General features: G+C 36.7%; 2 protein-coding genes and 1 long non-coding RNA gene across 5 annotated transcripts; all 3 read right to left on the reverse strand.

Annotated features, from left to right (window-relative positions):
• Positions 1–940: 940 nt before the first annotated feature.
• LOC107099115 (sushi, von Willebrand factor type A, EGF and pentraxin domain-containing protein 1-like) lies at positions 941–5,754 on the reverse strand. Of its 3 annotated transcripts, none has more exons than XM_015397098.1 (9): positions 5,560–5,754; positions 4,419–4,592; positions 4,173–4,311; positions 4,003–4,091; positions 3,768–3,831; positions 2,163–2,251; positions 1,971–2,083; positions 1,741–1,897; positions 941–1,352 (listed from the first exon to the last, which is right to left on the reverse strand). In XM_015397098.1, exons 1-9 carry the CDS (start codon positions 5,654–5,656, stop codon positions 1,195–1,197), a joined length of 1,080 nt encoding a protein of 359 aa, XP_015252584.1. In that variant the 5' UTR covers positions 5,657–5,754; the 3' UTR covers positions 941–1,194. The 3 variants fall into 3 exon arrangements, with proteins under 3 accessions (XP_015252584.1, XP_015252585.1, XP_015252586.1); XM_015397099.1 differs by having other exon boundaries at positions 4,419–4,633; positions 5,560–5,699; XM_015397100.1 differs by having other exon boundaries at positions 4,419–4,629; positions 5,560–5,654.
• A 2,745-nt stretch (positions 5,755–8,499) lies between these two features.
• LOC107099117 (cilia- and flagella-associated protein 99-like) lies at positions 8,500–9,872 on the reverse strand. The gene is made up of 5 exons (XM_015397102.1): positions 9,743–9,872; positions 9,508–9,659; positions 9,236–9,441; positions 8,986–9,163; positions 8,500–8,901 (listed from the first exon to the last, which is right to left on the reverse strand). Exons 1-5 carry the CDS (start codon positions 9,870–9,872, stop codon positions 8,836–8,838), a joined length of 732 nt encoding a protein of 243 aa, XP_015252588.1. The 3' UTR covers positions 8,500–8,835.
• A 123-nt stretch (positions 9,873–9,995) lies between these two features.
• On the reverse strand, positions 9,996–12,618 carry LOC107099118. The gene is made up of 3 exons (XR_001481926.1): positions 12,521–12,618; positions 12,350–12,438; positions 9,996–10,200 (listed from the first exon to the last, which is right to left on the reverse strand). It is a non-coding gene; the product is annotated as an uncharacterized LOC107099118 (long non-coding RNA).
• Positions 12,619–14,159: the final 1,541 nt, after the last annotated feature.

Here is a 14,159-nt window from a genome sequence, read left to right on the forward strand (position 1 = left end):
TTTGCATGAGCTTTAATATAGTGGAAAAGATTGCAGCACTATAGGATTAGACATATGATATTCTATGCAACAGAAGTGTTTATGGTTGCAGCAGTGGGAGTCACATTCTTTGGATAATGTGCCGATTCATTATGTGTGCACCCAACATTCTTGTCAATGTACATTGAGAGCACTTGAAGCTGAAGTGTGATTCATTGTTTGTGCCCACAATCTTATATAATAAAGCTTATTACCATCCTAAACTATAGCAAAAATATGTATCCTTATAATTATATATATAACAATGACAACTATTGTTGTAATTGTACTATAAAAATGCGGAAATCCTGAGTTCCCTTAAATCAAGACTAAAAACTCAATTTTTTAGGATTACCTTTCGACTGTTCTAGTTAAAAAGTTAAACTGAAACATCATTAGTTCAATTTTTTTTTGTTATTTTCTTTAGTCCAACTGTTTTTAATGTTCTTTCTTGTTTCTGCATTTTTTATTTACTTTTTCCTACTTGCTTTGATTCTGTTTATTTTCCTGTATTTTAATCATGTAAAGCACTTTGCATTGTCATTGTACTGAATTGTGCTATACAAATAAATTTGCCTTGCCTTGCCTTGCCTATTGATTTCTCTATTAATTCACAGCAGTGAATTGTCTGAAACAAAACATTTTAAATGTAAATTCCCTGTGGTTATTTTAAAATAACATCTAAAAATTTCACAAAAGTCCTAAATCCATCAAATACTGGAGGACTGACCTAAAACATGACTTATTTCATCACATCAATTGTCAATAGGGAACACAGGATAAACAAATGTATTATTTGATTTATTTTACATCTTTAAACATACAAATAAAATCTTAAAAACACTAAACGTAAACCGGAATAAGCAAAGAGTCATCCGAATGAAAAAACAAGCGAAGTAAAATGAAGCTGTTTTTTTTTTTTTTTTTTTTTTTTTTTACATAAAACAATAAAGGCACCCAAACAGCTGGATGCAGAAAATGACATAAATAATTCTCCAACAGTATAAAAAGTGCTTTCCATAACAAAAAGTTTCCACACATCTTAATGTCAAACTTCAATTCTCCAACAATAAAGTCCTTTAAGAGGTTTTTTTTTCTCAGTAAACATGGGTTTGTCACTCTATTTTAGGTCATTTACAGATTGGAGGATTTTTCAGAGTTCACGTTGGATGTGTTTCACCAGCCAGCATAGACTGGTTCTGTGTCACAGGGCAGGCCGTAGTACCGGCCCTGAGGTCGCTCTTTGCGCAGCAGAGGAGTCCGGGCGGCTGCCAGCTCCCTGTCAGGGTCCCGGCGTCGACGAAGAACCAGCAGAATGATGCAGAGTAAGACCACTGGAGAACAGGGTGAGGACGTGATCACCACAGACACTGTATTGGTGTTCCAGCATGATTTCATTTTATCAGCTCTACTTCATAAGTAAATAGATCTTATGACTAAATGTGTCCCAGTCAGCTGTTAGAAGTTAAAACATAATAGGATAATTCTGATTTCCTCTCATTATGTTTTAACTTCTAACTGCTGACTGAGACACATTTAGTCATAAGATCTTCTTATGTATGGAGTTAAAAGAAAAGAAGAAACTGTGGTTCAGTTGTCCAGAACTTGTAAACATATAGACTCAAACATGTGCTAAACTACTTCACAGATCAGACCTCTAAGCTTTATTTAAAGAGTATTTTTCTCTCCACTGTCAGTTTTTCTTTAAAACCAACCACTCACCGCCTCCTCCGATAACCAGCAGAGCGATGGTAACCGGCGCCAGTTCACAGGTGTCCCCTGCTTTCCTGAAGAATGTCTCCATGCAGTAACCAGGAGCCGTGCTCCCTTTGGGGCAGAAAGCATCACTCGGACACTGGATGGGGTTCACATCAGGGCTCTGAAAGGACAACTCGCTCCGTCATACAGTGCAGGTTACCCTTCCAATTGATCTGAGAGTGTGCGGTGCTCACAGGGCAGTAGTGGTTCTCTGGACAGAGATCACAGCTCTCCTGACCAAAGAGGATCTGGTAATAGCCGCTGCTGCAGATTTGGCACATCCTCTGATTGGGAGTCTTGTACATACCTGTTAAAACCCAAGCTGGTTTCAAAACACTCCTTCTTCTCTTGTAAAATGAGCAGCATAAAAGCGCTGGTGTGAATACCTGGCCGACAGGGGGTGCAGTCTTTAGCAGCAGTCTGCAGAGCTTCTGTTCCTCCAGGACACACCGGGCACTGCGTGCAACCAGATGAGCTGCCAACAAAAGGAGAGGTGCATATAGCTGTTTAAGACTCCTCAACTCTCTGGCTTACATGACTACAGTAATGCAGGAAGACTGGACAGACTGGAGATGGGTCTCTAAGGGGTGCAGGATCATTTTCATGCAAAAATAGTAGCCTGAGAAAGATGGATTTATTTATTTATTTTTTTTTTTACGATGAGAATGAAACTAAAACCAAGTTTCCATCATCGAGCTGTCGATTTATGCAGTCCGATTTGTGTTATTATTAGTTCCACCATTAATGTGATGTTCGTTCAGCTTCATGCTACAACCATTCAGCTGGTGCAATGTTTCAAGGTTTTAAAGCATCCCCTTGGGAAACTTAGAGTCATTTATGAGAAACCGTTAATTTTTTGTCTAATTTACACATTTTAGGTCATCTTAAAGGTGTGGAATTTAAAGCAGGAGCTCGTTTCTCAGTTTGCACCCCTTCTAACATTGATTACCCTTCTAACATTGATTTACCTTTAAAGATCCTAACCAATTTCAGTCATGATCTTGAGACTGATGACTGGCTTAATTAGGGGGACCACTGCCGAAGGCATGTTTTTATATATTTTTATAAAGTTTTCTTGTTAAATTAGAAAAACTTAATGTATTCAAACCAATTAATTTTTTCCCCAGGTGAATGCAATACGCTTCTGTAGTGGTGCATCTTTCTAAGGGGCGTCAGGAAAAGTGTACAATAAATTCAAACTTGTAGGAAAATAAATATTTTTTTTAAATAAAAAAGCAGTTTTATGCAGTATTATCATTACAGACAAAAAGAGAAGAGTTCAAATGCATTTACATGCTATCAGACCTTTTAGCTTTTAACTTATGACCCATACTGCAATGATTTTTATTTCCTTTAAAAAAGAGATTAGAGTGTTTTTAGTCGACGGAATCACAAACAGGTCTTGAAAAGAACATGGTTAATCCTGTGAATCTGCATTTCTCAGAGGGAAAAGTTTTCTTCCAATTTAAAAAAAATTTAAAGGTACCATTGACCAATAGAGTGATCAATCAGTGAAATAAAGCTGAGCAGTACTCTAATTAGTTTGATCAAATGCATGCAGAGCTCCAGGTAAAATCAGTGCAGAAACCAACTAAAGGCACCTCTGTGCATAAATAAGACCAAGCACAAAGCAAATGCACGTGCAAATTTCCACAGAAATGTTCTCAATAAAATTTAAAAAAATTATCCTGGCAGGATCTCAGGCAGGAACTTTGTTCAAAGGTCAACTTAAAAGCCACTAAGACGTGATCATACACAGAGCTTTGATTTTTATATCCGCCAGTGAATGCTAAAAGCCCTAGCTGTTCCGTCTGCGTATGCGTGTGTGTTTGTGTGTGCCGGCAAGCATAGCCGTGAAATGGAAGCATGTGATGTTCAATTTAGGGGTTGGATGAGTGATCCCCACCCCTTTGGCAAAAAAAGGGAAACTTGTTCTTTATCCTGGTTAGAGAATAACAACAACAGAATAAATAATAATAAGAAGAAGTTACTTGCAGAAGCTTCCCTGTGCACATGGTGTGCAGGAAGTGGAGCCGAGCTTTGATGCAAAGAAACCTGAAAGCAGAAGGTGAAAAAATAACAAATGTGTGAGTCAAGGTTTTTATCTGACTTTAGATTATAGTAATGTAAACATATTTGAACTGTGATCTGAGAGTCAACTTCTTTAAATTGATTTGCTGTTACTGATTTACGACACAGGAATGATTTGTGGCTCAATAAATACACCTGGAGAACAGTTTGAGCAGCTTTCTCCACCGGTGTTGTTGTTGAAAGATCCTGCAGGGCAGGGGTGACACAACGGGCTCCCAGTAAAACTGAAAAGATAGAAAAATCAGGGAGTTCAGGAGCGGTATAGGTGATAAGAAGGAAAACTTTTCAGAGGGGTGCAGTTTTACTTTGTGTAGGAGCCTGGACTGCAGGGCAGACACTCCTGCTTTCCTGCCAGTGGCTGATGAAAACCCATCTTGCATGGAAGACATGCTCCGGGGAATATACACAGCCCAGGGTCAGGGCAGCATGTGCAAAGCAGGGTGTCTGGTGTGGGAGAAAAGGAAATGTGGAAAATTTGCTAAATTTGTACATCTAAAAGGTTTAAAAAAAAAAAAAAGCAGACAGATAATGTAAAGAACCCCCTGACTCACTGTTATCGTACTGTGACCCTGGTGCACAAGCCTCACAAGTAGAAACGTTGAAAGCGAAACAGCCTGGGGTGGTGCTGCTAAAAATCACGGGGGTTGGAGTCACAACGGTGGCATTCTGCAGCACAGTGGTGTTCATCACAGCAGGGCTGAGCGTGGTCTGGCTCTGTACCAAGCCTGAAGGAGAAGAACCCGGTCATCTTTCCGCAGACAGCTGTCTGACAAGAACAAAAACATGCACAAACACCAGAACACAGATGGGGACCGGCTTCTCTTTTGTTGTAATGTATTTGTCAAATCTGAACTTTGGACCAAGCTGCCTTATTTTCAATGGTTGAGAGTAAATAGAACCAATAATCTGCTTGATTCCCCTGGAGAGAAGCTAACTCTTCAATAACTGAATAAGTGCAATAAAGCAGGGGTCCTTAACTCTTTACAGTTCAGGAGCTCCTCGATCAACCACCTTTCACATCAGATTTTTGTGTGGTAAACGACCCGGTCTAACTTGACCTTCTGAGAAAAGGATTGTTCAGGAGTAAATTTGAAAAGCAGGCTGCTAGGGTGGAGGAAGCAGGTAGAAACACAAACAGAGCTCATATTGTGGAGCTAATCACAGAAAGCATGTGCATAAGTGCTTTCTTGAATAGGAGCCATCATCCTCATGAAATTTAATTATTCAACAGCAGGGAGTCATGTGATGCCTGTCCTTGTTGGGGTTAGAAACTTTATCCTTCACAAATATGAAAACTATTGTAAAAAAAAAAAAAAAAAAAAAAAAAAAAAAAGACAGAAATATGAGTATGTTTATGCAGGGCTATATAAAAGGATTTACTGTGAATAAAATAGCAAAAATAAAATAAGACCCAATTAAAAATGAATATAGCTACATTAATACAGCTCTTTTATGAATAACTTTAGATGATTCAGTAAACAATCTTTCATTTTTGTGTTTCGAAGGTTTTTAACAAGTTATATAATGGATATCTGCAGAAACAATCACAGTAAAAGTAAAAAAAAAAATGTTTTTTTTTTTTTTTTTACCAGTTATGTACCGGTCTGGGTTAAACCCATATATCAGTTGGTGTTAATCTGGAGTTTTCATAAAGCACACAGCTGCTTCCGTCTTTAGTTTGATGAAACTCACCGATGAAACAAGCGGCGGTAAAGACAGACAGAAGCCCCTGACGGTCCATCCTCCTGCGGATCAGCCTGAACCTCCACCCTGGCTCTGTCTGCAGCATCTCATCGCTGAAAACACCAGGTCCTTATTCACCCGAGAATAAACTCTATCATCGATGTCATATGACAAAATGCGCGTCATGTGATTTTACTTTGGAGGATAAAACCAAGAAAAAATGGGCAGGATCCAGAACGGAGCTGCTGCTCTTACAGCCAACGGCCTGCAGGGGCGCTGTTGCACGAAATCACGAACTAAAAAAAGTAGATGATAAATATTTTATTTACATAAAGTATTTATTATATTCTATGGAAGAGGATTAGGGCCACTGAAAAAACAAAAAAAGTTAACTGATTTGTTTTATTTTATTTCGGTATAATATGAGAAAAAAGTAGGAATTCTGACTTTAATATCAGAATTCTAACTTTAATCCCACAGTTCTGACTTTAATCTGAGAATTCTGTCTTTTTTCTCAGAATTCTGACTTTAATCTCAGAATTCTGACTTTAATCTAAAAATTCTGACTTTAATCTAAAAATTCTGACCTTTTCCTCAGAATTTTGACTTTTTTCTTAGAATTCTGACTTTAATCTCAGGATTTTGGATCTTAATGTAGACACAATGAAGGAAGAGATGTAGGAGCACTTCACTGAGTGAGTTGTTTGGGAGGACCAGTAACACATAGGTAAAAAATGACGAAATAAGGCAACTTTTTACATGCCAAAGGCGTCCCCAGTGATGCTATTTCATTAATGGAGGGGCAGAAGGGCATTAAAACAAGAGAGCTAGTCTCTAAAACATGACATGGGTTCAGCTTCATGCTAACATGTTTGTTAGCTGTCAGAATTCAGTCAGAATTCTGAGATTAAAGTCAGAATTCTGACTTTTTTCCAATATTAAACTGAAATAATATTCAAAAATCAATTAACTTTTTTTAATTTTTTCAGTGGCCCTAATCCTCTTCCCTAATACATTCACATTTGTATGTATATCAATTATGAATTTTTAAAATATACTTTTAACTTACATCTCCAGTCTGTCCAGTCTTCTTTATTTTGTCACATTTTTCTGTCATTATTCAGATTAAGCACCAGTTATATATTTCTATTCACACCAAATATTTAGGTAACTTATTTTAATTTACGTCGATCATTTTTGATTGATTTACTTATTTTGATTTATTTATAGATTATGTGTTCTTTGTGTAAAGTCAATTATTTACTAAGTGTAGTAGGAAGTATTTTCATCTAACATTTTTTTAAACACCAACCATTTAAGTAACATCTCTTTGTTCATATCTAATTTACACAAATGCATACTTTATCATTATCTCATATTTCTACATCATCAATCATATATGTTTAATATGTTTTTTATATATGTATATCTTTTGTGCTTCTCATCACTTCAATCACTTGTGCACATCCTTTTTTTAAATCTTCAAAAACAGTTTTATTTTATTCAAATCAATATAACATCAATCATTTATAGCTGTTTATATTATTTCCTTAATATGTGACATTTCTACTTATCCGGTATTTTTATTCACCTCAGTGAAGCATGTTTTATTCATCTAAATCATTTAGTTTTTCATTATTTGCTTAGATTTCGTAAAAAAAATTGACATCAATTATGAATAGTGTGAATATTCCTTGATTTGTCCAGTTTTTACCTATTTTTCTTTTACATCTTTGTGTCATTATTAAACCTACACAATAATCCAAGTAAAGAATTTCAGAAACCTGAGATGTTTGAGTTTTCATTTTACTTTTTTTTAGTGTGTATTCTGACCTTTTCCTTGTTTTATGTTCATTTTTAATCCTACTAAATGGCCTTAAATCAGAGGCAAACAGAGTTTTTCTCAGTTTTTCTTAAAATGTTCTGTTTAAAAGCACATAGAGGCCCTCTGTCCTACAGGCACATTTAGATGTGAATCAATGGCTCATCTGTTGTTCTCCTGAGCTGCTAGAGTCTGTTATTTGGTGAGTTGTGTCCTTGGCCATCTTGATGAGACTGTTTATATATGCTTGGGAGCTGAAACCGCAAGGTTTCCCTACTATTTAGTGTTTGCCTTTTCTCTTTTGACAAAGATGGCTTCCTCCACACCTCTTTTAAATAATCTGTCTTCTCTGACCAAGATCTGTCCATAATGGTTGTAAGAGAGGTATTCGTGGAGGTGTTGACCTTGCTGTGAACTACTGCCCCTCCTGTCCTGCACCAGGAATTTATCTAGTTATTTGGTTACATAAACAACAGCATACACCTAACCTTTTTATGTTTATAATATATTTCCCGTTAGATATTTGAGGGGATTTCTTGGTATGTCTTTTCAGGACAGTTCTGGGTAATTAGTATTGTCCCTCAGCTGCTCTACCTTTACTCGGCTACTCCTCATTTCATCTGAAGTCTTCTGTTTGTTTGGAATTTCTTCACCTTTAAACTGACTTGTTCTGTTTTCTGCAGGATTCTGTTTAGCTGCCATTGTCTTTAGCACCAACATCAAAATTTCTCCTGTTGTTTTGTCATTGGCCTGTTCCTAATGAACATTTTTGTAAGTTCCTTTTTTTAATAATTTCATTTCTTCTCTAGTAAGCATAAAAAATTTTCTTGCACTTTAGCTTGTGATCCGGGTTAACAAACATGACTCCTTGGTTCCTCATTCCACAGTTCCTTTTATTCGTTATTGTTTTGATATCAATATTTAGTTGGATTTAATTATTTCATTGTGTGTGCCTATTCCAACCTATACAAACCATTTGCGTTACAGCTGACTATGTAGAGTGCTGTAGATGTAAAGACTGACTGATTCTTTTTTGCTGGGGGGAAATATATTTTTCTATATGACTTTAAATTGACAATAAGTTAATGCCACAATTTTCTTTATGTGACATTTTTGCACAGATAATTCTGAAAATTCTTAGTAACAATGAACAGATTTTAGTAACTTGTTTCCATGAACTGGTTTTGTTGGGAGGGAAAATTCCCTGTTGAGTCACAGGTTCAAGGCCCACTTCTCTTTTCACCTTTTCATGCTTTATGAAGCTGTGGGAGGAAATGAAACAAAATCTGGTCTAGAAACAGGAGGGGAGCTGATGATCTGATTCTGTGCATAAAGTCACTTTAATAGGATTTAAAACAAAATAAGGTGTCAGGAAACTTTAGGATCATGAGAAGATAAAGCAAGAACTATCTTAGGGAGTGCCTTTCACAAGACCGTTACGTGTTTTCTCGGAAAAGGTTGAATCATGGAGTATCCTGAATATAGCGAGCTAAACTTTGCTCCAGTTCCTCCCATGTTTTTACATCTTTCTGGGAAAAGAAGATAAAGAGAATGATTAATTGTAAATGCAGAAACTCAAAGACCAGCAGGATGAACTCCTGAGGTAAACTCACCTGAGCAGGCGGTCCTGTGGAGGTCTTCTTTGCGGGTTTGGTCCTGCTCATCTCAGTTTGCTTCACTCTCTGGCACTCCTGCGTCTTCTCTTCTAACTTCTTTTTTAGAGCCAGGATGGTTTCATCCTGAGCCACAAACTGCTGTAGGAGCTTCTGCTTGGCCTTTTTTTCCTCTTTTCTGCAATGTTTCAAAGCCACCATCAGTTTAAGTTGGAATTCACCACTTTTATGAACAGTTCAGAACGACTACCTGTCTGCAGCTTCCTTTGCAAGCACTCTCCTGTGTAGCTCAATTTTCTCAAGCGCCTCCTGCATCTCCTGCTTCTTTTTCTGTCTCTCCGCCACAATGAGGCTCCGTCTCTCCTCCTCCTCTTTCTGCTGGCGCTGCCTCAGCAGAGCCAGCCTCACCTTCAGCTCTGCCAGGGACATCCCACTGTGCAGCTCATGGTCCGCAGTCTGACACCCAAAGACAGGTTAGAGGTCCCGCAGGCTACCATGAAGCTGTGTGTGAAATCTACTCACCTCCGTGTCATCGAAACCGTTTAGTCTAATGCGAGGAAGAGTCTCAATAACGTGAATTTCATGGATGATTTGAAACTTTCTGCAAAGCTCCTTCTGTTGTTCCTCAAGCGCTTGACGAAGGAGCTCCTGATTTTGTTCGGATACTTCTTTCACTGTGAAATGAGCGTTTAATTGACGAGAGGTCATAATGAATCACAAAATTGCTCTTTGTCTTTTGTCAAAGTTTAAGTCGTACCAATTTTCTGCTTTAACTTTGTGATCTTTTCTTTAGCTGCCTTTGCGTTTTTCTCGCCCTCTGCCACCTGTTTTGCCAATTCCCTGAATTGTTCTTCCTCCTGCAGACGTTTTTCTGCATATCTCTTCATGAGCTGAATAGTCTGGCGAAAAACAAGATATTCTCAGGTGAGTGATGAAGAGGGATAAGTAATAGACACATTTTTGTAATCATCTCTCCAGTGTTGCGACACTATTGACTTGTAACTACGTACCTCTTCCTTCTTCAGCTGGGCAGCCTTAAGGTTTTGTTCGGTAATCCGAGTCCGAGCCAGAGCTACCTCTTTTTTACAGATTTGTGTCTCCAGACGCTTTAGTTCAGTCCTTTGCACCTGTTCCTTATGTTCCCTCTTCAGGATCTCCCTCTCCCTCTGCAGGATAGATAAGGGGTCTCGACCTCCTTCCACCAGTCGCTCTATTCTGTTAAAACATTGATTTATATTCTCAGTCAGTCAAGTGGAGAAGCCTCTCTATAACTTGCGGCTTGTTATGAAGAGAAAAGTTATTGACAAAAACAGCCTCCAGCTATATGAGGCAGTTATTGTGCATTAGGTCATATTACAGTTTCGAGGCGATTCAAGCAGCCTTTTTTTAGTATTACTTTCCTCTGCAGAGGAAGAAATTCAAGCTGAGAGGCAGATATAGATATTCCCTAACATCTAGATATTTATTATGTTTAAATTTAATTTAACAGGGAAAAATATATTAAACACTGTCTAAAAGCTTATAGTATGTATACAGGTTCATAAAGCCAGCTAATTTGCACACACTCACACACACATACACCCACATGCTTGTTCTTCTAGGTGTAGTCAGGATCATGTGTTAACTAACATTTACTTCCATTGTTTTTCAGTCATTTTCAACCCTTTCTACGCCCTAACCATAAAACTAACCCTAAACCTAAGCATTACCAATGCAAACCTCCCCCTAACCCTAACCCAACTGACACTTTAGCCCTAAACCTAACCATTACCAACATACCTTGTGAGGACCAGCAAAATTTCCTCACTTTATAACAACTGGTCCTCATTGTGATGGTGAAATTAAAAAAACTGTGTGTGTGTGGGTGGGTGTGTGTGTGTGTCAGGGTGTGGTCTTGTTTTACCTACAATTAGAGGAAGTATTTTGTAAAATATCCTACATGTGGGGACTTACAGGTACATACGGGGACATTCAACTGGTCCCCATACAGTACAGCTCTGTCCTGTGAGTTGGGGTTAGGTGTAGGAATAAGGTTGCAGTTAGGTAAATGTTGGCAATAGTTAGGGTTAGGATAAGGGATTAGGCCATATGAAATCATTTGCAAGTGAATGAAATGTCCCCATATGTCATGAAAACATATGGGGACATATGTCTTTTGTTTCGTGTCTTTCATTACTGGATGAACTGATTAATCCAGGTGGATCTGGCCATGGTTACTGAAGTCAGGCACACCTGGATTAATCAGTTCATCCGGTAATGAAATAGAGGAGCTGCCTTAAGTTCAGGAAGTAATGTTGTGCATGGACCTTATTAGTGCTCACAGACTTGCTTCCCCTTTAACCATTTCTTCACTTCCAACTTAATGAATTGGATTCTTTCATTTTCCTGAGTTTAGATGGTAATAAGTTTATAATTTTATACCTTAGATTAATAATGATGATTTACCGAAATTTGTTTTGTATTTCCCTGGCAAATAGTTTCACTTACTACTCCTCGTTTCATAAGGCCATGGTTTTGTGTATTTGTTAATCCTGTGTTCATTTCAGATACATAACTGTTTAAATATATTTAAAAAAAAAAAAGCTTTTAAAAGAAATAGTTGGATCAAAGCTTTCTGATCCATTATTTTTAATCCCTGTTTGTTCTATGATCTTATTGGGTTAGTTGTTGTTTAGTTAGTCTGGTCCCCAAACTGTTAAGCTATAGAATAGATGGGGGAATATCATTTAATGCATAAACTGTTGGGCTATTTTCAGAGCGATATATGATCTCATTAGAGTAAACAGTTCAAATTTGTTTTGACAACTATTAAAATCTTTTAAACTGTATAAAATTTTTACTTGGTGTCTAAAGCAACATATATAGCTTCACAAATCATTTTAACTAGATACAGATAACCATAGTCAGTTATAGATGTTTATAAGCAGTTACAGATAATATTAAGCGAATATAGTTATTTCTATTAATAGGAATATATATCTAAAAACTGGTACACATTTTTAGAGGCAGGTATGGATGTTCATTAAGACATCAAAGTCAATCTAGATCAAATAAGGCTATTTGTAAGCAGGTATAGATGCTTAAAAGCAGATACTGTAGTTATTACTATTTATTTTATTATCATGCATCCAAACTCTGTATGTCTGTAACATGTTTGTTTATGTTTTGTGTCTAACGTAGAATTTGTTTAGGAAGGTATTCTGATTTTCTGATAAAGTCTTTTATAAACCTTCTTCCCCCAAATAGTTAGATGGAACTCATAAAACGTTGTTTTTAAAATGCATGGTTCTTTGTTTATATCACTTTTTTTCCTGATATCATGCATTCCTGTTATGGTTATAAACAAGTAGATGTATTTCAGTACCTCTGTAGATTCCCCTTCACTTGACGGTCATGCAAAGCCTCTTTTCTCCGAATGTCTGCATTATTAAGCTTCACTGAATAGCTTTTAACCTGCAATAATTAAATAAATACCCGTGTGAATAGAAGATATACAGATGATAATGTGCAGCAGGTAAGACTAATGAATTATTACCTTACTAGTGGGTGGAATCGCTGATGAACGAAAAGAATCAAACTTCAACCTGGAGTTAAAGTCTGCCGTAATCTGGGAAATCACATTCTGCAAAACAAATGTGGGTTTCAGCAGAAATGCTTCAGTTCTCCTCTAGTATCATCCAACTAATTACCTTAATGTAAAGCTTTGAAATTAATTTATTAGAACAATGGGAAAAATATGAAATGTTAGGCTGATCAGTTACATTTGTACTGGTTTTTGAAATGCACATAAAGCAACGTTGAACATGCAGACAAAAAAAAAAAAACAACTTCAATATTCTCCCCAAGCCAGGTAAAAAAGTATTCAGATGAAATTTGGACTAAATCATCTTTGATTGCACAGGAAGTGCTTTTTTGATTTCCAAAACAATAAATCTGTTTATTTAAAATTATTCACACTTATTGAAGGTTAACGCACTTTTCATATATTTGGTGAGCAAAGGTGAAAAAGTCACATTCATCTTTCTACATTTTGAGTGCCTGATGTGAGCTACCTTCTGCTTCTTATCACTTATTCTGAAATAATATTTCTGTTTTCTAGGAAGGTTAAAAAAAAAGGGTTTTGGGATTTATACTCACAGTTTTTTGAAATACTGTATTAAAAACATTACTCCTAATATCTGTCTATTTCAGGGTGCTGAACCATTAGGAAAAAGTGATGTAGAATAGCAGAGAGAGTAAGGAGATAGAGATGGACTATGCAGCCGAAAATACAATAAATGAAGCCACTCCTAATCCAGTTTGATTAGCTTGTTGTTATTTTGTTTGTTTTATTTTGTTAACTGTGATCTTCTTAGGTATTTCAGAAAGATTTTGTTTTGGATTGCTGCCCAAAAGAGGAGCTGTTATCCATCCGTATAACACTTAAAATTTTGTGCTGACATAAACTCGCCTTGTCTGGAGTTAGGGCAAACAGAAAATGGAGGGCCCCTTTAAAGCTGAGAAAAATATAGATGAAAAAGCTGACCGACCAAGGAGCATAAACCCATGTAGGTTCTGAGAGAACAAGCAATGTCTGACCCACAAGCAGATGCGCCCTCTCCTGTCCTAAAATGTTTTTAGACTCGTAACCTCCAGGCTTTTCTCTGATAAAATCTGCTTACAAACGGTGTCCATTATGTTAAATAAGGCATCTTAAAATCCAAATTATGCAGAAAAAACTGTTTCCTCTCCTTCCCAAAGCTGGATTTCCTGTTTCTTTCTTTCTTTCTTCTTACTTAGTTTATCACTCTATATCACTGTGATTATTGATCCATTTATGGGTTTGGTCCATTTTTTTCATTTGCTTTTCAATGGAAGAGCTAATCTTATGATTCTCAGAATAAATATGTTTTCATTATACATCCCTCTAATTTTTTATGCAATCTGGACTAAATGAAAAAGAGGTTCGGCCAGAAGACAGGTTTTCATAGATCCGACATATATATATATTTTATATCTAATGATGCTGACATTATTTTTTATGTATATGCCAGAACTCATAATAAAGAAATATATATTTAAGATTTGAAGATGATCAGTTAGGTTTTTTATTATAATAGAATAGAATGAAACAGAAAAACATTTTATCAGCCAAAGGATGAATTTAGTTTTAAGTTACAAAATAAAACACAAAT

The sequence above is a fragment of the Cyprinodon variegatus genome, unplaced genomic scaffold, assembly GCF_000732505.1.
Source record: "Cyprinodon variegatus isolate N-32 unplaced genomic scaffold, C_variegatus-1.0 Scaffold838, whole genome shotgun sequence".
NCBI classification, from domain to species: Eukaryota; Metazoa; Chordata; class Actinopteri; order Cyprinodontiformes; family Cyprinodontidae; genus Cyprinodon; species Cyprinodon variegatus.